The sequence below is a fragment of the Thalia democratica genome, chromosome 7 (assembly GCF_965202585.1).
Source record: "Thalia democratica chromosome 7, ktThaDemo2.hap1.1, whole genome shotgun sequence".
NCBI classification, from domain to species: Eukaryota; Metazoa; Chordata; class Thaliacea; order Salpida; family Salpidae; genus Thalia; species Thalia democratica.
In genome coordinates, this window is record NC_139171.1 from 31,936,482 (window position 1) to 31,960,403 (window position 23,922).

At 25.7% G+C, this 23,922-nt stretch overlaps 1 protein-coding gene across 1 annotated transcript; it reads left to right on the forward strand.

Annotated features, from left to right (window-relative positions):
• Positions 1-6,757: 6,757 nt before the first annotated feature.
• On the forward strand, positions 6,758-11,406 carry LOC145840658 (scavenger receptor cysteine-rich domain-containing protein DMBT1-like). The gene is made up of 3 exons (XM_082947980.1): positions 6,758-6,925; positions 8,389-8,641; positions 9,249-11,406. Exons 1-3 carry the CDS (start codon positions 6,800-6,802, stop codon positions 10,901-10,903), a joined length of 2,034 nt encoding a protein of 677 aa, XP_082804106.1. The 5' UTR covers positions 6,758-6,799; the 3' UTR covers positions 10,904-11,406.
• The last annotated feature ends 12,516 nt before the right edge of the window (positions 11,407-23,922 follow it).

Here is a 23,922-nt window from a genome sequence, read left to right on the forward strand (position 1 = left end):
GAATCAAAAATATTTATTTATACATGTTTTAACAACAGTATTTGAGAAGTATATCTGAATACAACGTACGTATATGATCTATATAATGTAATAGTAAGTATTAAGTATCAAAAAGTTATACTCATTGTAATAATGCTATTTAGTTTATACTTAACAATAATTTTGATAAGAAGTCATTCTATACGTATAACAGTGTAAAAAAATAAAATTTACTGTAAACCTATAAAACAAAGAGTGGTTTGAAGTGAAAAGGTTTCATAACCAAAGTTTTTAAACATCGGTAAAATTTATTTAACATTCAATGCATATGAAAAAATAAAGTATTTTGCATATTAAAAATTTATTTTAGGTGTATTCATTTAGTAAATCACCAAATAGTTTGTTTTTTCTAAAGTCTGGTTTTTGTAATCTTATTTGTAAATAAAAAATTTAATTTCACTGAAAACCATTTCTTATAAAAGATGCATGTAAAGTTTTAAATTTAAGAATATATCGTAAGAAATATTTAAGTTATTTTCTAAATATTTTTGATGCAACTACTTAGTTGTGAAAGTCCTGTTGCTTAGTGTGATAATAGTTTGTTTTAATAGTTCTAATAGCTTGTAGATTATTTTTTTTGAAAAGTTTATAAATTTTTTACTGGTCTTCACATTAACTAACTAAACTTTGAAAAAAAAAAATAACAAACTATGTAAAACAAGATTATTAAAAGAACATTGTTTGTTGCTTTCGTTTTTTTTATATGTATTTTATATAATTTACACAAACAATATTTTTTGTTTTTATTAAAAACATAAAAAGAATCACCTTCTAGCAATGTTAAGAAATTCTTGCAAAAAAAGAAAATTTAAAAAATATATAATACAAATCAAATAAAGTTTGTCTATAATATTTTTGAATAAAGGTGTATATGTTTTTTGATTAAAACTAATAAAATTTAGCTATTTAGATAACACTATTAACAAAAGATTGTTGTTGAGGCACAAAATTAACAACAAATTACTCTGAGGTAAATTTCATACTCGTTTAAAATCAACTTTCGAAAAATTACTACAAAGCAAATTGTTTGTGGTATGTAAAAGACTATTTAAAGTGTATGATTTATTAATATTATAACTTCCAAAAATATCATCCAAAATGAAAACTGTACAATAGATTTTACAATTAAAATCATAATAATTTGCAAGAATATGCTAATTAGTAAAAGCTACTATAGTCAATATCAAGCCAAAAACTAACCAAAGTAGTTTATTTAGGTTTTTATAGACCTTTATTTTCAAGCAAAATTTAGTTGTTTTAAAGTAACTCTAGTTAACCTTAAACATTTAGTTTAAAATTTATAAAATTAAGTTTATGAATACAAAGCTTTGAAATATTAGCACGAAACTGAGTCTTGTTTCTTAATGAATAACTGTAAAACTATAAGAAATTAAATTTCAAAATAAAGAATTGCAAAATATATAAATAATAATAACAAATTAAGGTTTTTTGACTGAGTCAAAGCTGTTTAGTAAAAAACTAATTGAAAAATCGTAAGTTTAGTTTAAAGCTACACTGCATCTAATATAACAGTTTTTAAACAAGGTTTTAAAATATTATTGTTTGTTGTTTGACTTTAACTAAGTCTAATTTAATTTACAAAAAAAAAATCCACAAGACCAACAACTACAAAATATTAACAATATAATTTTTTTTCAATACAATTGAATCACGATTATTTGCGCACGCTTATTAAAGTCAGTGAAAACAACTTTCGTTTACGTGATTACTACAGCAAAATATAGTTAACTTGGTAAACTTTGATTTAAATATAAGCATTTAATTAAATTTTTGTAAATGTTATGTTCGTTTGATCGAATCTCACTAGTGTCTACATAGCTTTTAACTAAATATCAATTTATCTTTTATATATACAACTTTTACGTACAATTTTACTTTACTTATAAAAGAAAACAAAAAGAAATTAAATCTAGTAAACGTTTCGAAAACAATTAAAGTAAACAACTCTTAATGTAAAAAAAACTTGGTCATATACTTAAATTACTTAAGAATATTTTTATAAATATCAAGCATTCGACAAGATAAGCTTATATAAAAAAATTCAATTTTGTTCCTCTTTATAATTTTTGAGGCAACTTTATAAATGTAGCCACTATGAGCTATAAAAATAGTTTTCCAACAAGTTAAAGAGACAATAGTTTGAATAACTGCTATCACATTAACACCTTTTTAATCTGTTTGTGTACAAATCAGTTAGTTCATTCTCATATCATTTTCACTATTAAAATTGTAAATACTTTTCTTAAATTAAGCTGTTTAAAATATATTTAATGTAGTTTCTCCTTCAAGTTTTTTTTACAGTTATGCACAAAAAAAGAAATTTTTAATGAGTTTTGATTGTTACGTCGTTTAATTTACATGTTTATTGACGTCGCAGTTTTTTTACTTCCTATAATTTAGTTGTATGGATACGATTTTAAATATCCTGAATGTTATTATGTAGAATAACTCACTTACGTCAGTAAAGATGTAAGTGAGCGAAAATTATCACTTAACTCAATAAAATATAATGAAAATTACTTGACTTACACGGACTTGGGCTCTGTAGACTTTAGTCGAATTTTTCTTTTTACTTATGTAAGTAGCTTTTTTTAACTTTGTTACTGTGTTTTTAGTTACTTTTTGAGTAAAATTATTTTTAAACGTTTTTAACAACTCTTAGCCTTCTTCTTGGTTTTCCAATTGATAGGGATCACATAATTTTAATTTTATAATAGTTTATATACATAAATTTATATATTTTTTATAAGTATATAATCTGAGAATTAAATGATTTTTTTTATGAAACTTCGACTACATCATATCTATCTGCTCTAATACGCTAAACATAATTTTCTGTGAAAAAATCTACAATGACGTTTATGTACACTTCAACCAGATAAAATGTGTTTAAAAATATTTTTTTAATTTAAAGAATATTTCAAAAATGAAATACCAAACACACCAAGATATTACTTTTTGTGTATCTTGTATAAGTTAAAAAGTTGCACTATATATGTTGAAACTTTCTTAAAATTTGCGTTTATTTGATAGTTTTACAATATATAATCTATGTATAAAAGATGTTTATTTTTCTTAAAAGTATAAAAATGTTGTTATAAGAAATTGATAAAAAATATTTATACTTATCTAAAATTCATACTACCTTGTAATCAAAATCTTATATTAAATATCTTTTTCAAAAGTATTATGCAGTTTATGTAAGTTTCATGACAAGTTTGAATTTAAAGTCAAATTATCTCGATAACTGTAAATATCAAAATAAAAAGTTTTCATGCAAAACTACTTTTAGCAAAAGCAAATTAAATTGTACAAGATTTATTTAAAATCTTATAAATAAATAACACATCCTTATGATTATAAAACATAAATTCAAACTATAAATACACATAAAAATAATCTTTTAGGAACATATATCACATCCTTATTTGCTATTCAACTACATAGTTTACTTATTTTTGCAACATACGTAATTAGATTTAATTTTTCTCTTACTAATATATTTACAAGAACTTGACATTTAGAAAATTGCAAAATAGAATTATTGCTGAAAGTTACATTAATAGTTTTGGATGTACAATAATTCTATTCGCACGAAGTATATTTGAAAACAATAAAAAGTCGAAAATTATGTTTAAATTTTTAAACTTGATAAATATGTTCATAGTAAGATTTTTCTTATGCTATCTAAAACTGTTTTTATACAAAAAAGACGACCTTTTAAGCAATTTTAAGAAATTTTATTCCAAATATATTATTTAAAATATTAAAACAAAACATGAACTTGATAATTTTAGTATCATATAATAATATTGCTACACAAACTTTTGTGACATCTGATTTACAGAAACCAAAAAAGCAAAAGTATGAGAGTTAAAAAATGCTATAAATGCTTTGTTAAACAAACTCAATATTGTTGAAATTTCTGTTTTATTTTAGTTTTGATCAAATAAAAACGTTATAAGTAGTTAAAGTTGAATTTACTCTAATATACATGTATTATTTTCAGCTTTAATTTGAGAAAATGTAGGTCTAACTGTTCTCTTAACTATAGAGACAAGTATACTAAATCTTATTTCAACTAAAAAAGTTAATAAATTTTTAAAACGGATAGTTCAGTCTTTTGATTTCCGTATAACTTCATATGATAAGAATAAACAAATAATGGTGTATCGAAAACGCATTAGTTTTAAAGTCTATTGGTAATTTTTACACAGTTAGCTATTAGCCAAAATAAGTTAGTTGAAAAGTGTGTTTGATTAGTTATAAGAATTAATGTTGAATGAAAATTGTATAGAACTTATTTTAGACAGTGATTTTAGAATAATAGGTAAATAAATTTACTTTAAAGCTGAAATAGTTTCTTACTAGTTTACTAAATTTAGATTTTCAACTTGATGTGTATTTAAAGTATGTTTAAAAATATTGATTCTAACTTTAAATCTTAAACTTTACAAATAAATTGAATTTACGAAAAGTTTGTCTTATTTTGTCAGGTGTAAAATTTAAAGTGTTAGATCTTTATTGAAATCTATTAAGTTTTCCAAGAATTCCACAAAACCAACAGTTGCTCATATATTACACCAAACTTTAAAACTTGTCATTAATTCAAAAAAACTGAATCACGAACTTTTGCGCACGCTAATTCGGTCAAATTGTTTTCGAGTGAAAAAATGTGAAAAACGTGACAGTTTATTAAAAATCAACATAAAAATTTGTTTAACAAGAACACATTTATTAAAAATCAACTTAAAAAACAAAACTATTGTAAATGTCACAACACAAGGAGAAATAAAAAAGTTTTTTCTTGTGAAGGAACATCAATGTCGTTATATTTTTCCAACCATAAAACCAAAAAGAAATGTTTGTTGGATGCTTGCGGCGATGTGTTGAGCAGATCAAAAAAAAAAAAACATACTTTTTTTTCTTTTTTAAATTTGCATGCATAAAAGCTCAGTCAAATTTTGTTTTACAATCAGTTTATCTAAAACGCAGTATAAACTCGAAAAGACAGGTACAGATATTTTTTGCTTTACTTTTCGTCTACAGTTAGCTAAATTGAAAAGTGAGAAATTACGCAAAGTAGTACGAAAAAAAAGATTTGATACTTTTTCGGTATGAAAAAAAAAAGAGTATAAAACACTTTGTATAACATAAAGTTAATACAAACTGCTTTGTAAAGCTGTTTTATTTCTTAGAAGAATAAAGTTTAAAAAATAATATTAAACATTTAAATCTAGAATTAGGTTTATTCGTTTACATTAATCTATTGTTATTGTATAAATGTTTGTTTATTTTTGCAGTAAGTTCTTGTTAGAATTTTTTATTGTTACTGAAAAGGCTATAAAAAAAAACTAATAGGTTATACAATATTTTACAAACATTACAGAAATATTATCTAGCATTTAAAAGTATGTACTAATTTATTTCAAATGGTCAAAATAAATGCTATAAATTTTTACTGGCAATAATTTCAAAAGAAGAAATATTATAGTTAAAATTTCAATGAACAAGAAATACAGTAAAAAAGGTAGTACTTTGATTAAACTAGTATTAATTATAACAACCGTTTAATTACTTTAACTGAACGTACATTTTTGAAGTAATACTTTTAATGAAGTAAACACTAAAGGCTTAAAACAAATTACTTCAATTAGGTAGATATTTTAAACGAAAACGAAAACGTTTATGACGAAGTAAAAGTAACAAAGTTACTTACAAAGCAATTGACGTAGTTCTGAAATGTTTTTCGGTGTTATTTGTATTTTTGCAAAACATAATTATAATTGATAAATACTTGGTAATATTTTACTAATCTTCATTTAATAAAGATATTAATTTAACGTTAACGTTTTCTGCAGGTGCATTATATGCATTGTAAAAGAAAAACTAAAACTTAAAATAAAATATTCGTTGGTTTGTAAACCACATCCCAAATTTCTTTATCACTTATCTTTAAACGATAAAAATATCTGTGGTTGTGATTACAAACCAGAGTAAAATTGTATTAACAAAACCAACTAATCAAATCATTTTGAAATTAAACTTATTTGTTATATAAACAAAAGCTTATATTGTTGTAAATATTACTGCTTACAAAGGTCAGCTGTCTTTAAGCAGTTACAAGATTGTTTGTATAAAAAAAATGCAGTAAAACTATTATCATCATGACACACATAAAATACTGTACAATTGTTAAAAGTACTTTTACTTTTTTTTGCGTATACGGTTCACAAAAAAATCTAATGTTATCTCTAAAGTTGTAGGTTTTTTTACTTACAAAATTTTAGAATTATAAACTAGTTCACGGAAATTTTTAGCTTATTTAGCTTACTGAAGTATTTTTACACTGATAACTTTTCATTTTATTCTAAGTATTTTTAATATTATGTTTTCGTCAGTAGAGCAATTACAATGATAAATTGTTTATCGTATAGTCGTCTTTAAAGTCTCATTTATCATTCTCTTTTGTATAGCAAACACGTTTTATTACAATTGATTTTGTTAATCATTCTTTAAAAATGATGTTTTGTGATAATATGAACTTTATGCTTTGTTGTTGCTTTAAACATTATGTTGAATTTTAGATACAGTAATTTTTGTTATATAATAATTAGATTTAGTAGAATATTATAGTAAACAAGTTAAATAAAAATATATATAGTTATTTATCTTTTTTGCATTTATTAGATTTTATTTAAACTGCTGTTCTTGAGTAAAAACTGTTCAAAAATACGCGATGCTACAAAAATTGTGCTGCCTGACATTACTCTTCATAGCAACTTGTGTGCTGACTAACCCTCTAACAGCGAAACAAGAAGTTTTTGTGGTGGATTTCGATGATTTTAATGAGGTGGAAACTACGGTAAGCTTACAACAAAAACCTTAATTTTGTTTTGATGTTTGTGTATTTAAATTAACAGGTTGTGTATTGCATTTAAGGTATCTTATGTAAGCAGACGTATTCTCAGATTAACATTCTTTAAACAGATAAAGATAATTGAATATGTGCTAATAAATAAAGGTGTCTTTGAAAAGATTTACATATATATATATATATATATTTATTTATTTATTTAATTATATAAAAACTATAATTCAAACAGCTGTTTCACACATTGAAATGTAAAATTTCATGTGATCTTCAGTGAGTTGTAGTTTATTATAATAGTAAACAGAAATTTCGATTTTAGAATTTTTTATGGTAATTATGACGTAGTAATGGTACAGTTTATTGTACGATACCATTACTACGTCATAATTACCATAAAAAATTCTAAAATCGAAATTTCTGTTTACTATTATAATAAACTACAACTCACTGAAGATCACATGAAATTTTACATTTCAATGTGTGAAACAGCTGTTTGAATTATAGTTTTTATATAATTAAATAAATAAATATTAAGCTCCAATTTGATTTGTCGAGCACTATCGATCAGAACTTTGTATAAAACCTTTAATATATATATATATATATATATATATACATATATATGTATTGCGATATAATGAATTTAAAAACTTATGTAACACCTAATTCATAAAGAGCCAAGATACTTATATTGACATTCTTGAGGCTTAAATTTAATTTCAAAGTACTTTTAAACAAACAATGGTTTGTATATTCATTTAAATAGAAAAGTATAACACTTTTTCGTTAGTGCTAAAAAGGATCATTTAATCATTCTTAGAAACCGACACTAATTTATCAACTACATGTCACGAAATAATTGATTATCATACTAATTTTGGTTAAGGAAGTCAGTTCAGAAAATAGTTAAAATAGTTTCGATATGTAAATAGATGTGTTTGTTTGGGATTTGACAAAGTAAATTATTGTATAGAAAATACAAATTACAAAAGTCATATTTCAATGTAACTAGCTTTCAAAATATTTTTTTTTTTATTAATTAATATTTTCAACTTTTATCAAAATAACGTCAAATCTGTTTAAGAAACTAATTTTGGTAAAATTTTGAAACGCTGTCTCCTAAAAGACGGATGAGCACAGTTTGTTTACTGCAAATAAATTACTTCTTATTTAATTATGATTTAAAGGTAGAACAACTTATAATATTGAGTGTATATTATATAAAACCGAAATTTTTATACAAAGTATTGTCGGCTTGAAATTTAATGCATCAAGTCTTATTCATATTTAATATGTATATATTTATATATATATAAGTAAATAATCACTTTAAAATTGATTAACTGACATTTAAGCTAATTACTATGCGGTTTTGCTACCGTTGCAATTCTAAATTAACAAGTTTGCATAACAAGTTGCATAACAGTTTTAAACAACATTTTTTAACCAATCAGAATACGGCAAACGACAGTTTAGATGGAAGCCACAGCAGGGAGCAAATAAAGATCGTGCTGAGCAACCGCGGTCGGTCTTGCTCTGAAGTGAGGTTGAGCGTCCTCATTCCCATCATCTCCCACTTCAAATGTTTGTCGGTGGTGAGTGGGAACAGGCAGTTCACTGCGTACAAAACAGACGGCAGCTTGGTTGATCAGTTCGAAGAAGAACGAGACAGGAACCTCATCAAGTATCAGCCCAAATACTACGAAGGTTAATTAATATATTTAATGCAACTTTTTTATCCTAAGAATGACTTAATTTGAATCTATACTTAAACAACACGACTTTTAGTGAAATTAGTTTTTGAATTATATTCAATACCCTATTGTGTGATCTACCGGATTCTAAAAGTTACAGCCTGGAACCTGACAAATCTTGATTTCGAAAATTGATCAGGATCTTTTTTTTTAAATTGAGACAAATCTAAATCTCATTTTCAAATCGAGATTGGGCTGAATCTTAGTAGTTAAAATTTTTTAAACTGCCAGTAATATCTAATGCAGGGTTTTCCTAGGTGGGTCAAATGGGGATCTCAGGAACCCGATCTCGTATCCGTTTTAAAATTAAGATTCAGCAAGACCTGTATAATTTAAAAAAGGATCTCGTCGGATCCTAATTTATATTAAAAAATGCTAGATCCAACTTGTTTCGAATCCTTAATACGGTAGATCACTATATTTTTTTTTTGCTTTTTGTTTTTCCTTAAAAACTTAAGAATATTTACGAGCTTAACAAATATACAAATCGAATTTACAGTGTTTGTTTTTAAACAGAAAAAAAAACTTTGAAACCGTAAAAAATATTTTTTTAATACCAGACGGACCCGTGGACATGTTTGAACCTCAAGTACTCGAACAACCGAACACTCTGGTGCGGATAAGGAGCAAGCAGGAAATTGAGATGAAGTTCGACTACGAGCGGGACGCGTTCATGGACGAGACGACGGACGGCCTCCTTCCCGACGACGCGCTCACCTTTATCGACCTCTCCGCCAATCAGAACTCAGGCGATCCTTCGACCTACAGCGCCACCATATTTTCCCCCAACCACCCCGGCAACTACCCCAACCACGCCAGCTTCAACTGGTTGGTCAGGACCGACCGCAAGGTGGAGTTTCGGCTCGATGAGGTCGAGATGGAGCTGGGCTACGACCGCGTGACCGTCCACGACGGCAACTCCACCGACCATGACCTTCTGAACTTGGGCGGGACGGTTGGCGAGGGCGAGGTGTTCACTTCGACGGGCAACTTCATGCTGATCGTGTTCACCAGCGACAGGTCGGTCACCATGCGGGGGTTCAGGGGAAGCGTGAGGCCGGTTAATGATGAAGATTTCGAGCATAACTTCGAGGTGATCACGGGTTGCGGGAGTGAAGATCTCAGAGGGAGCGGAAGGATCCTCTTCCGGGGTTACTCTGCGGAAGACACCAAGTGCCGGTGGCTGATAACGGCCGGTTCGAACAACAAGGTGCAGGTCGATTTGGACTTGTATGACGTCATGCCGGACTGTGACGTCATAAAGGTTTACGACGGCGGCGAGGAGAATGAGGTGAGGCTGCTGGCGATGGTGACCGACGACCGCAACGCCACCCACTCCTTCAAGTCGAAGAGCAACCAGATTTTGATCGTCCACCAGTTCGCCTCGCCGATCAACGAAGGCGCGTTCGCCGCGTCGTACAAGCAAGTGGTGAGCGGCGACTCGCGCCTTCAAACTCCCGATTCGGAGTTTTGCGGGGGAATTCTGCTGGACGACTTCGAGGCGAGCGACAAGAGGATCTATTACCCTCAGAACCTGAACGGCGGCAACTGCTCGTGGACGGTGCAGTCTTTCGGCAGCAACAGGGTCCGCTTGCACGTGTTCGTCTCGCAGCTCGTGAACGACTTCGGTTCCGAGTTCGACGAGCTGGACGTGTTCGACGGCAGCGGGGCGCAGCTGGGCAGCGAGCGGGGCCTGTTCTCGAACAACCGGCACCGCTACTACCAGTCCGTGTCCGACTCGATCCGCATCGAGATGCGCTCCAATTCCGACGAGCTCTCCCACTTTTACATCGACTACGAGTTCCTCACAGCCCCTCAGTTCGACCTTCGCTCCTCCTCTCAGCAGTCATTCGGGAGCTGCTCGAGCGGAAACGTGGTGTACGACGAGACGTACATCATGTTCTACGACCAGATGACGCACTACGAGAACGACATGGACTGCTCGTGGCTGCTCACGGCCGGCAACAATTCCGTCCTGAGGTTGGACGTGCACGGTATCAGCGACGGGGATTTCCTTCTGGTCTACGACGGCGACCTGCCCGGCGACCGGCAGCTGGCCAACCTGACCAACGCCTTCCGATTGTACGACCGCGAGTTCGTTGTGACGTCAGAGTACTTGTACGTGCGGTTCGTCAGCGATGACGTCAACACGTCGGCCGGCTTCGAGATGGCCGTCGAGAGGAAAGGAGAAATCGCTGATGACTTTTATTACTGATTTGTTATTTGTTTTTTGAGGTATTGTGACGTCACTGTAAAACTGATGATCTACTTCAAATTTTTATTTCATTTTCTAATTAAATCAGTTATTTCATTTTATTATGTCACCTTTCCGTCGTCTTTCCACGGCATCTTGTGCAAATTTATCGATCTTAGGAGCCGATCCGTGATGAGGAAAATGATAATTTTATCAATGATCTCAATGAGTCGAGGTTTCGCGCGATCGACCCTCATTCGGTTTTCAAACGCCTTTTTGTTCGGCTCCCCGTGCAGCAGGGAAGCTCGCTTGTCGACGTTTCCCGCGTTTTTTTTTTTGTACTGCTGTAGAAGTTTTCTTCAACGCTCGGAGCTCTGCGAGCCGGCCAACTGCATGTCAGAGCGGTCAGTGAGACAAGAAGGAGAAACAATTTCATGTTAGGGAAATACCTGTGATTTTGTTTGTAAATATCGACGTTTAATTTTATATCAATATAAAATTAAAATTAAATTTGTTTCTGTAAAATACAACGTTTTCTTCATTTTAAGTAGAAAATTTTTTAAATTTTTTGTAATAGAAAAATCAATTAGCTTTTCCAATTAGTTAAATATATTATTAAAATAGTTATTAAAAATTTACGATCTAATTGTTGAAAAATTATTTTTAAATATTTTATCTATAAAATTTGTTTTATTTAAGTATCTTTCATTTTACAATTAAAAAAAAAATTTTATTTATCTGTTCTACTTATATCTTTCTATCTAAAAAAAGTAGAAAAAACAAAATTTATAAAGTGTACCTTTTTAGTCACAAAGTTTCTTCTTTTTCTTCTTTACTACTTTTATTATTATTTTTTGATTATAAAGAAATATGTGGGTGAAATATTCAAAACAAAGTTTTAAAACTTGCTTAAAACTTGACTTTTGGCACAGATTAAAAGAGTTAAATTACATATATAATTTTTGTTCTTTTTATTGAAAAAAAAAGCTTTATAATATAACAACAAATCTATAAAAACTTTAACTTAAATATAAATTGATCTAAGTATAAGTTGATCTATTTTTACTCAAAAAATATTTTTTAGACTCTAAGTTTCAAAAATCTTATCATTAACAAAAAACATAACTTGTACTTAGAATAGTAATAAGTAAATTGCATTTAAGCCATTACGTTACCAATAAACTGATTCTAAACACTCACTATAACCAAGAAAAAATTGTCTTAAACAGAGTTTTTATTTTTGTTAGGAAAAAAAAAAGTTCTTAGATACTAATGTTAATTTATTCTTAAGAATGTTATTAACTTATTCCAAAATAAAATTTTCTTTCAGTCTAATATTCTTTATTATTTATGACATAGTTAAAGCATCACTTTTTTCATACAAAACTTGTTTTAGTTAAAAAACTTTTTAACTTGTGATTACTAATTTAAGTATTATTTTTTTTTTTGTTTATTTAAGACTTATACTAACATTTCTTAACTTTTAAAAAAATAACAACAAACTTAAAATCTTAATTTTACTATTGTATAATTATAAATGCTGTCATTTTATGCAAATTTGAAATAACTTGTAAAATTTCTCGCAATTTTATTTTTTACTTTTGATCAGCTATTTAATTTGTTTGTAGAACTTTTAAATTTTTTTCGTTTAAAAGTTAACAGTATTGTTTAATTTTCAGTTAATAAAAATTTAAAGAAAAACTTCTTAAAATAGTCTATAATGCTATTATAAAAGTAAACATTTTCTTTTTAAGAAAACATAGATAATTTTTTATAACACTATTTTTTATAAACTATACACACATATTAAGTTATATTTTTTTATAAAAGTATTGTTGTTTTTTTACAAAAAAAAGTTTCAAATCTATTTTTCTTAGTTTTTCTTAATACTTTAATAACTAACGAAAAAAACATATAGTAATATCAATATTTTTGACTTTAGTAAAAATACAAGCTTTTTCATATAAAAACTAAAACTTTTTAAGTTTTCCTACTTTTACATATTTTTATATATTTTAAATTTTAAAAATAAATAAATAAACGGGTAGTAATCAAAATAAAGTATCAAAAATTTACCTAACATATAGCTTTTTGTTTAAACCATAAAAGTTTTTTCTACAAAAAGTAGAAATCTTTTCGCGAATCTACGAACTCGTTTGGTTACGCACTCTTATTTACGAAACATGGAGACAGATGTTGATAAAACTGATATTTTGCATTTTTAGATTGTGCTTTCCATGAAGAACCTATTAAACTTCATGGCTCTGCTCTTTATATTTTAACTGAAGTCTTAGCCCTCATTAGTACCTTTAAATCAAACAAGGTTTAGTGTTTAATTCCTCACAATATTTGTGGTATAAAATTTTATTGCAACTCAACAAATCTCTTACTTTTAACTTATTTTTTCCTTGCTAACTACGATCTTTCTCTAATACCATGCAAGAAAAGTCTAACCTTGGGTGGGAAAAAAACATACTAAAATAAATTCATTCACTTAAACAGATATAACAGTTTTCATTACAAAAATTTTGACATATATGTACAACTTGAATTAAAACTGTTGTTATTTTTAAAAACCAACTGTAAGTCTACAAAATAACGAATTTCAGATTTGTAACTTGTAATACGTGAATAATAAAATACAGTTTGTTAATGTTAAAATTGAAAATATAGGCACTAAAGTTTAAAATACTAAAATTTTTATTACTAAAAAGTTCAAATTTGAAAAGTTTTATAAATATTTGTATATAGCATGCATATGTCCAAGTTGACATTTTTCTACAAAACTAAACCTTTTATATTCAAAGCTTATACTTAAATTGTTATCAACTTACTATAAAAGATTGATAAAAAGTTAGTAAAAAATATTGTCCTTTTTTCTTAAATAGAACTTTTTTATTTTTTTTATGCTGAAAATTTTTGATAAAACATTTATTAGTTTTAGTAACAGACTAAAAGCAAACTATGATATTTGATTTATTTTGTGCTCATTCGCAAAAATAACTGATAGATTTTGCATAAGTCCGGCTTTATATTAGATTACTAATTAGTGTAAAATACTTTTTTTCAGTAAATATTTGATTTTTAAACTTAGTGAGAAAAGCATTTTTAGTTTATTTATACAAAACAAATATTTTTATGAGTCAAAAGTCCTTTTTTAAACTTAGATAAAAAATAATCTTGGTATTTTCATTATAAAAGCTAAACTTATTGTAAAAGTTTAAAACAAAGTTAAAACATAACTTTTCTTTGATTTAGTTTATAATTGTCTTTGATTTCATAATACACTTAATAATTTTTCTTGTTTATATTTACTAAGATTATATTCTGTACAACCTACTAACTTCCAATATTTGCAAAACATTTTTTCTAATAGAGCTGTTAGTGTTTTTTTGACAATAAATATACTAAAAACATATAATTTTTTAATTATAAAACTGTAAAGCAAATTTATACTTCCAAGTCAAAAAACAGACTATTAACTTACAAATATAGCTGCAATACGTTTGCAGATTTCAAGTTTACAAACTTTTTGATTTTTTAAAATCATCATTCTCAGTAACGAATGATATGAAAGAGATTTAACATATTAATTTCAGAGATTATATACATCATATACATGTTTTAATGCCTTAGAAAGTTGACTTGTAAAATTATAATATTTTTCTATTAGTTTTGTAATACTATGTTTTTCGTTTTTACAAGTTTTTTTTTTTTGGTTAATATTACTAATAATTCAACAAAATAATTTCACATTATTTAACTAATAAACTTGATTTTAAAACTTTTCAATAGGTTTAAAAAATATTAAAATCGTTTTTTATTGTTTCTCAAACTACTTTGATGATAGAAACGTAAAAGTTGGAAATAAGTAGTAAAAATGTACATAATAAACTTTTTTTAGTACTTAAATACCACTGCTTAAATATGTTGAAAAACAAAATAGCTAAAAAAGTTTAAGTTACAAAATTTAGTTTTAAATTTTGTTCTACAAAACTAAAAATAACTAAAATGTAGATTTTGTAAAGTTGTCTATTTTTCTACAAATCAAAACAAAAAATACTTTGAGTTTAACAGCTTATTAACATAAACTTATAACTTCAAAAACAAACCCTACCATAATAACTGTAAGAAGTTATTGCGGTATGGTTATTACAGTAATTAGAAACTAACCTGAGGTATTTCTAGTTACGTGTGTGAAACTAATCATCAAAAATTTACTAAATAATACGTTGTTTGTCAAGTAGTAAGAAATGTTACGGCTTAATTTTAAGTTTTGAGCACTTTCTTAACGTTTTACCGCAACAGATTAATTTGTTATTACTATATTCATGCTTTAAAAACTTGAAAATATCATGGTTTTACAAACTAACCGTAGTTGAAATAACAGTAGAACTTAAGTTTTAATATAGGATATTTTTCAGATAAGATTAGCAGCAAAAATTTTTGTAAAGTTCAAAAAAAAGACAACAAAAAAACTATACTACTATTTTGTGCAAATAAATATGGTTGAAAAATATAGAATTTTTTTAGTTTTGTTATATAGTTGTTTTTTGTTTTAAATTATAGTTTTGACACTTTTCTAGAGGTTTAATGCATAACATATAAAAGTTTGCTGATTAAAATCATATCTATTTATATTGATACAGACCTATTTAATCTAGTTAAAATTTCTTATTAATTTTAAAATAAATAATAAAGTACACTAAACCACATGTTACTTAGGAAACTAATACACCTAAGAAATCTAATGTTACCTTTTTGAAAATGTAAACTTATATTAGTTATATTTAAGTATATTAAGTTATGAAAAAGCTTTTACTTACATTGACAATTTTTGTCTAAAACTTTTTCAGATATTTACATATTTGTTATACCCAAAGATAAAAATGTTTGTCATAAACTAAGCAATTGATAGCAAGTAGTATAAAGAAAAATAAAATTAGCTAAATTCTCTATATGGTTGAAAACTTTACATTTTTACAACTATGTTCTCTTATCAAATGAAACTTTTTGATAAAGTTATTGTGAATTTAGTTCTTGAATTTAATTTTTTGTACGACCACAATTTCCAAAAAACGTTTAAACTTATTTAAAAGCCATATCTAGAATGTTAACAAATACTAAAATTCTTTCATGCTAAAAAAGGTTTTTTAAATATAAACTTAATGAATAAAGTAAAAAGGGTCCGATTTTAAAGCAAAGGTGTTTCCCCTATTATTTTCTTAATCATCAACTAAATTTTTATTTTTATTTTTTTAATATTTATACCCTTAACCCTAACTTTAATAACTAATTAAAACATAAAACTTTTATTTTTTTTTGACTCAACAAATACTGGGGGATTTCCGTAACATAAACAAAAGGACTCAATTAAAAGTTTAAAATTTCACAACCACTCATAAGTATTTTCATGTGTATGCTAATCTGTTTAATATTTTTGATAAGTGTTTATATCAATTTTTGACATTTCGTGCAAAATAAAACTCAGTTGGCTTTTAATTATATTTGGCAGGAAATAAAATTGGAATGCTTAAGATATAACAAAGAGAATATTCCTTCAACTTTTCAGTTTAAATATTTGAGTTCGTTTTATTTAAAATGGTTATGTGTTACAAATTATAAAACTAACAAATAAAAAGTAAAAAAATGATTACGGTACTGAAAAAGTTGTTACTACTCACAGATAAATAGCTCAAGTTTTTAAAGCTTCAAATATTTAAAATATTTCAACAAGTAATTATTTATAAATAAGTTTAGTTTTGGTCATAAATAGAAACTAAACTACGTAAGGTTATAACATTTATGATAATGATGATTTTTGTTTATTGTGCTTCTAATGGCTGTAAATATTTATTTTACTAAAAGGTTATAAGTTAAAAATTATGTTACCAATAATTAATTGCTTAGTTTGTATGACGACTGTATAACAGAGTTTACAAATTAAAAGTATAATGATTTACAAGAATATGTTAATTAGTAATACCTACTATAGTCAATATCGAGCCAAAAACTATCCAAAATAGTTTATTAAGGTACTTATAGAAATTTATTTTCAAGCAAAATCGATTTATCTTAAAATGACTCTAGTTAACCTTAAAAAATGCAGTTTTAAATTATTAAATTTCGTCATGAAATTGTGTCTTGTTCCTAAATGAATAACTAGGCTGTAGCACTACAAGAAAACAAATTTTAAAATAAAGGTATTGTAAAATATATAGTTAATAACAAAAAATTAAGATTGTTTTATTAGTTCAAAGCACTTTACTTTACTTTATAGTAATAATTAATTGATAAATCTTAAGTTTAGTTCAAAGCAACGCTGCATTTAATGCAACAGTTTTTAAACATGTTTTCGAAATATTATTGTTTGTTGTTTGACTTCAGCTCAGTTCATTTTAATTTAGAAAAAAATCCTGAAAACCAACAACTACAAAATATTAAAAATATATATTTTATTTATTTAATACAGCGGAATCACGATTATTTGCACACGTTTATTGAAATCAGTAAAAACAACTTCCTTTCACGTGATCACTGCAACAAAATAAAGTTAACTTGGTAAACGTAAATATGAACATAAGCGATTAATTAAATTTCTGTAACTGTTATGTTAGTTTGGTCAAAAATAACTAGTTTCTACATAGCTCTTAACTAAATATGAAATTATCTTTTATATATACAACTTTTACGTACAATGTAACTTTACTTATATAAAAAACCGAAATAGTTTAAATCTAGTAAAAGTTTTGAAAACATAAAAAATAAAATAAATTTATTAAAACATATTTGGCTATATACTTAAATTACTTAAGCATGTTTTTATGAATATCAAGCATTCGACAAGATAAGTAATTATATAAAAAACAGTTCAATTTTGTTCCTCTTTTCAATTTTTCAGGCAAATCTATAGCTGTAGTCTTTAAGCTTTAAAAATAGTTTTCCACGAGTTAAAGAGACACTAGTTTGAATAACTGCTATCATATTAACACCTTTTTAATCTGTTTGTATACATATCAGTTAGTTTATTCTCATATCATTTTTTTACTAAAAATCTAAATACTTTTATTAAATTAAGCTGTTTGAAAATAAAGTTAATGTAGTTTCTCCTTTAAGTTGTTTTTGCATTTATGCACCAAAAATAGTGTTTTTAATGAGTTCTAATTGTTACGTCCTTTAATTTACGTGTTTATTGACGTCGTAGTTTTGTTATTTCCTATAATTTAGTTGTATAGATTTCAAATATCCTAATTGTTATTATATAGAATAACTCATTTACGTCAATAAAAATGTAAGTGAGCGAAAATTATCACTTAACTCAATAAAATATTTTGAAAATTACTTGACTCTCACGAACTTGGGCTCTGTAGACTTTAGCCGAATTTTCTTTTAACTTATATAATTAACTTTTATCTCAAATTTGTTTCTGTGTTTTTAATTTATTATTAAGTAAAATTATTTTCAATTTTTATAATACCTTTTAGCCTTCTTCTTGGATTTTCAATTAACAGGGATCACAAAATTATAAATTCATAATAATTCATAATAAATTTATATATTTTATATATATTAATGAATTTATTCTTTCAAAAATTTATTTTACTAACTAAGTTTCGGTCAAAGACCTCATCAGTGCTTAGATAAATATAAAAAAGATAGACAGTCATGGAAAACAGCATTTAAACAATTAAATTATTATAAAACCAAATTTTTACTCAAAATTTCTCCTCCAGTAGTTGAGATCTCTCTATTTGTTTTCTTAAAACCAAAACATGTAATATTTTATATAAACATTTAATTTGTGTAAATAAGTGAAATTTACTTTCCTATGAAATTTCAGATAAATCATATTTATCTTCTCTAATACGCTAAACATAATTTACTGTGAAAGAAAATACAACAACGTTTATGTACATTTCAACTAGATAAAAAGTGTTAATTTCTTTTTTAATTTAAAGAATATTTTAACAATGAAATACTAAACACACCAAGAAAGTATTTTTTAAATATCTTGTATAAATTAGAAAAATTGCACTTTATAAAACGAAAATTTCTTGAAGTTAGCTTTTTTTTTTTGATAATTTTTATATAATCTGTGTATAAAATCCTAAAAATATAAAACATTGATATAAGAAAGTGATAAAAATGCTTATACTTGTTTTAAAATCATACTACCTTGTAATCAAATTCTTATACTTAAATCTTTTTTTTTTTAATTATCTAATTTATGTAAGTTTCATTTCAAATTTGAATTTAAAATCAAGTTATCTCAAAAACTATGAATATCAAAATTAAAAGTATTCTTGCAAAAGCTACTTTTAGTAAAAGTAAATTAAATTATGTAACATTACTTTAGACTTTTATGATATATAACACATCCTTATTTGTTAGCTAATTAGTTTGCGTATATTTGCAATATACGTAATACAATTTAATATTTTTTCTATGATATATTTACTATAACTTGACATTTAGTAAATTCCAAAATAGAAATATTGCTCAAAGTTGGATTAAATTTTGGCTGTGTACTTTATCTAATTGCACGAAATATATTTGAAAACGATAAAAAGTTTAAAACTATATTGAAATTATTAAATTTTACAAACATGTTCGTACTAAGATTTTTTAATGTTATTTAAAACTGTTTTTATACAAAAACGACAATTTTTCTAGCAACTTTTAGAAGTTTTATTCCGTAAATATCTCGTATAGTATTAAAAAGAAAATATAAATTTGATAAGTTTAGTATCAAAAATAGCAGGTATCTTTGTTTACAATTTAAACGTATAAAATAAAATTATTAGTCGGGAAAAATTTTATAAAAGCTGTAGTCAGTACATAATTGAAAAACTTAAGTGTAATTAAAAGTATATTTTTCACTAAAGCTTTGTTTTACATAGACTTAATTCAAGAAAAACCTTTAAAGGGCTTGTTCAGTTTTACATGACCACATTTTACCTGAAATGTTTTTACTAAATACAAAGAATATATTTTGAAATAAGTGGCTAAAACTGACGGTAAAACATAAAATACTTTTTAACTTTAATTATATTTTTTACCTAAACTTCTTCTCAACTTGTTTAAAAAAATCTATTACCTTGAATTTATATGTTTTGGTTGACAATTGTTCAAATTGTTGTCTAAGTAATTAACTGCGGTATACGTTATAACAGTAACTTCAAGTTGAAGATTTTTTAGTTTCTCTTGTAAAAAACAGTCTATAAAAACTTTCTAAACAGTACATTGTTTGTCGTAAATTAGAAATTGTTTTTACCATGTGTCAACAAACGTCTATGAAAAGTTTTACGTGTTACGTTTTTTTTAATCTTTTTGTTTAATATATTATATATTTTCAGAAACAAACTATTTAAATCAAAGAAAAAAAATATAGATTTTTTCAATACAAAAATATGTTTTGATTGTATGATAGCCTTAGACTCTATTTGTTTTTTTATTTAAAACAGGATTCAGTAAATAACATAAATTCTGTACTGAATAAAGCACTGTAATAAAACATATTATCTTTTTGTATTTGTTATTTTCTATAATTATTTTTTTTTAGGGATTTAAAATATAATCGATTATAAATGTAAACCCGTGAAACAAGTTTGTGTCAAAATGTCCATGTATTATACAAAACAAACTGTTTACCAAATATCGTAATGTTTATTAATATTCTGTTAACAAACTGTTCTAATATAAAATAATGTTTTACTTTTATTGCCACAAACTTGTATAATCTTTTCAAATATTCTATAAATATTTATAAATATTGTTTATCATTCAAGATATAACGGAAATTCGTCCAAATCTAATACACCTAAAGAAACTACTTTAAGTAGTCTTTAAAAAGATGTTTGAAAAAAATGTTTGTTTTCAAAATTTCACTGAGATTTTTAAATTACAAAACTTCTACCGATATGATTTTTTTTACTTTTGGTAGTGATGTTAGTAAAGATATAAAAGTGTTTAAAGTTTGAAAATTTTATTTATACTGTTCCTTATTTTTTATAAATAATAATCATACTAAATATAAAACACGTATTTATACACTTAAATTAATAATCAAAAGTAATTATAATATACTGCAAAAATACCATGCTAGTTGATTAAAAGATAACTGCTTGCAATATGTGTTAGCTTTATATTAATTTTCAAATTCTGTAATAAAGTTAAACATGTTTGAAAAAATAATAAAAATATTGCTACACAAACTTTTGTGACATCTGATCCACAGAAACCAAAAGCAAAAAGTATGAGAGTTTTAGAAAGCTATAAATGCTTTGTTAAACAAACTCAATGTTGTTGAAATTTCTATTTTGTTTTAGCTTTGATCAAATAAAAACGTTATAAGTTCTTAAAATTGAACTTATTTTAACATACACGTAGTGTTTTCAGCTTTGAGTTGAGAAAATGTAGGTCTAACTGTTTTCTAAACTATAGAGACAAGTATACAAAATTTTATTTCAACTAAAAAAATTACTAAATTTTTAAAACGTTTAGTTCAGTTTATTGATTTCCGTATAATTTAAGATGCTAAGAGTAAACAAATAATAATGTATAGAAAATGCATTAGTTTTAAAATCTATTGGTAATTTTTACACAGCTAGTTATTAGCCAAAATGAATTAGTATAGTAAGAGTAATAGGTAAATAAACTTACTTTAAAGCTTAAATAGTTTCTTACGAATTTAATAAATTTACATTTTCAACCTGATGTGAATATAAAGTATGTTTTAAAAATATTAATCATAACTTCAAATCTTAAACTTTACAGATAAATTGAATTTACGAAATGTTTGGCTTATTTTGTCAGGTGTAAAATTTTAAGTGTTAGATCTTTATTGAAATCAATCCAAGAATTCCACAAAACCAGCAGTTGCTTATATATTACACCAAACTTTATAACTTGTCATTGATTAATTCAAAAAAAATTGAATCACGAACGTTTGCGCACGCTGATTTGGTTAAATTGTTTTCGAGTGAAAAAATTTTAAAAACGTGACTGTTTATTTAAAAATCAACATAAAAATTAGTTTCAACAACAAAACATTTATTAAACGTTAACTTTGAAACATAATAAATGTAAATGTCACAACACAAGAAGAAATATTTTTTGTTGTGAAGGCACATCGTTATATTTTTCTAACAATAAAACCGAAAAAAAAATGTTTGTTGAATGCTTGCGGCGATATGTTGAGCAGATCAAAAAAATAAAACTAAAACATACTTTTTTTTCTTTTTTTAATTTGCATGCATAAAAGCTCAATCAAACTTGGTTTTACAATCAGTTTATCTAAAAACGCAGTATAAATTCGAAAAGAAAGGTGCGGATATTTTTGGTTTTACTTTTAGTCTACAGTTAGCTAAATTAAAAAGCGAGAAATTACGCAAAGAAGAACGAAGGAAAAAAATTAATATTTTTTCGGAAAAAAATATAATTTTTGAGTATATAACGCTTTTTATAACATAAAGTTATTACAAACTGCTTTGTAAAGCTGTTTTGTTTCTTAGAAGAATAAAGTTTAAAAAATAATATTAAACATTTAAATCTAGAATTAGGTTTAATCGTTTACACAAATCTATCGTTAAAATGTAAATGGTTTTTTACTTTTATTGTGTAAATGTTTGTTTATTTTTGCAGTAAGTTCTTGTTAGATTATTTTATTGTTACTGAAAAAGCTATAAAAAAAATAATAGGTTATACAACATTTTACAAACATTACAAAAATATTATCTAGCATTTAAAAGTATGTACTAAAATTTTTAAAATTGTCAAAACAAATGCTATAAATTTTTACTGGCAATAATTTCAAAAGAAAAAGTATTGTAGTTAAAATTTTAATCAACAAGAGATGCAGTAAAAAAAGTAGTATTTTGATTAAACTAGTATTAATTATAACAACCGTTTAATTACTTTAATTGAACGTACATTTTCAAAGTAGTACTTTTAATAAAGTAAACCTTAAAGGCATAAAACAAATTACTTTAATTAGGTAGATATTTTAAACAAAAACGAAAAAGTTTATGACGAAATAAAAGTAACAAAGCAACTCACAAACAATTGACGTAGTTCTGAAATGTTTTTCCGTATTATTTGTATTTTTGCAAAACATTCTTATAATCGATAAATACTTTGTAATAATTTACTAATCTTCATTAATTAAAGATATTAATTTAATGTTAAAGTATTCTGCAGGTGCATTATATGTATTTATAAAAGTAAAGCTAAAACTTAAAATAAAATATTCATTGGTTTGTAAACCACATCCCAAATTTCTTATCACTTATCTTGAAACGATTAAAATGTCGGTGGTTGCGATTACAATCCAGAGCAAAACTGTATTAACAAAACCAACTAATCAAATAAGTTAAAGTTAAGCTTATTTGTTATGTAAACAAAAGCTTAAATTTTTGTAAATATTACTGCTTACAAAGGTCAGCTGTCTTTAAGCAGTTACAAGTTGGTTTGCATAAAAAACTCAATAAAACTATCGTGACACACATAAAATACTTTACAATTCTTAAAAGCCTTTTTATTTTTTTTTTGCGCATATAGTTCAAAAAAATCTGAAGATATTTCTAAAATTGTAGGTTTTTCTACTTACTATACTTTAAAGTTATAAAGTAGTTTACGAAAATTTTTAACTTGTTTATATTTATATATATACCGAAATATTATATACTAACCTCTTTTTATTTTATTTTAAATTTTAAAATGTTTTGTTTTGGCCAGTAGAGTAATTACAATGATAAATTATGTACCTTATACTGGTTTTAAACGTCTCATTTATAACTTTCTTTTGTATAGTAAACACGTTTTATTACAATTGAGTTTGTTAATCATCGTTTGAAATTGATGCTTTGTGATAATACGAACTTTATTTTTCGTTGTTGCTTTATACATTAAGTTCAATTTTAGATACAGTAACTTTGTTATATAATAATTAAATTTGGTAAAATACTATAGTAAATAAGTAAACATTTTCTTAAATAAAGATATATAGAGTTGTTTATCTTTTATGTATTTATTAGATTTTA

What these genes read in the sequence shown, in the direction of transcription:
- LOC145840658 (XM_082947980.1), top strand. Translation starts at nt 6,800, where the DNA reads ATGCTACAAAAATTGTGCTGCCTGACATTACTCTTCATAGCAACTTGT. An exon ending in TTAATGAGGTGGAAACTACG is followed by an intron (nt 6,926 to 8,388) that starts GTAAGCTTACAA and finishes TTAACCAATCAG; the next exon opens with AATACGGCAAACGACAGTTT. An exon ending in TCAGCCCAAATACTACGAAG is followed by an intron (nt 8,642 to 9,248) that starts GTTAATTAATAT and finishes TTTTAATACCAG; the next exon opens with ACGGACCCGTGGACATGTTT.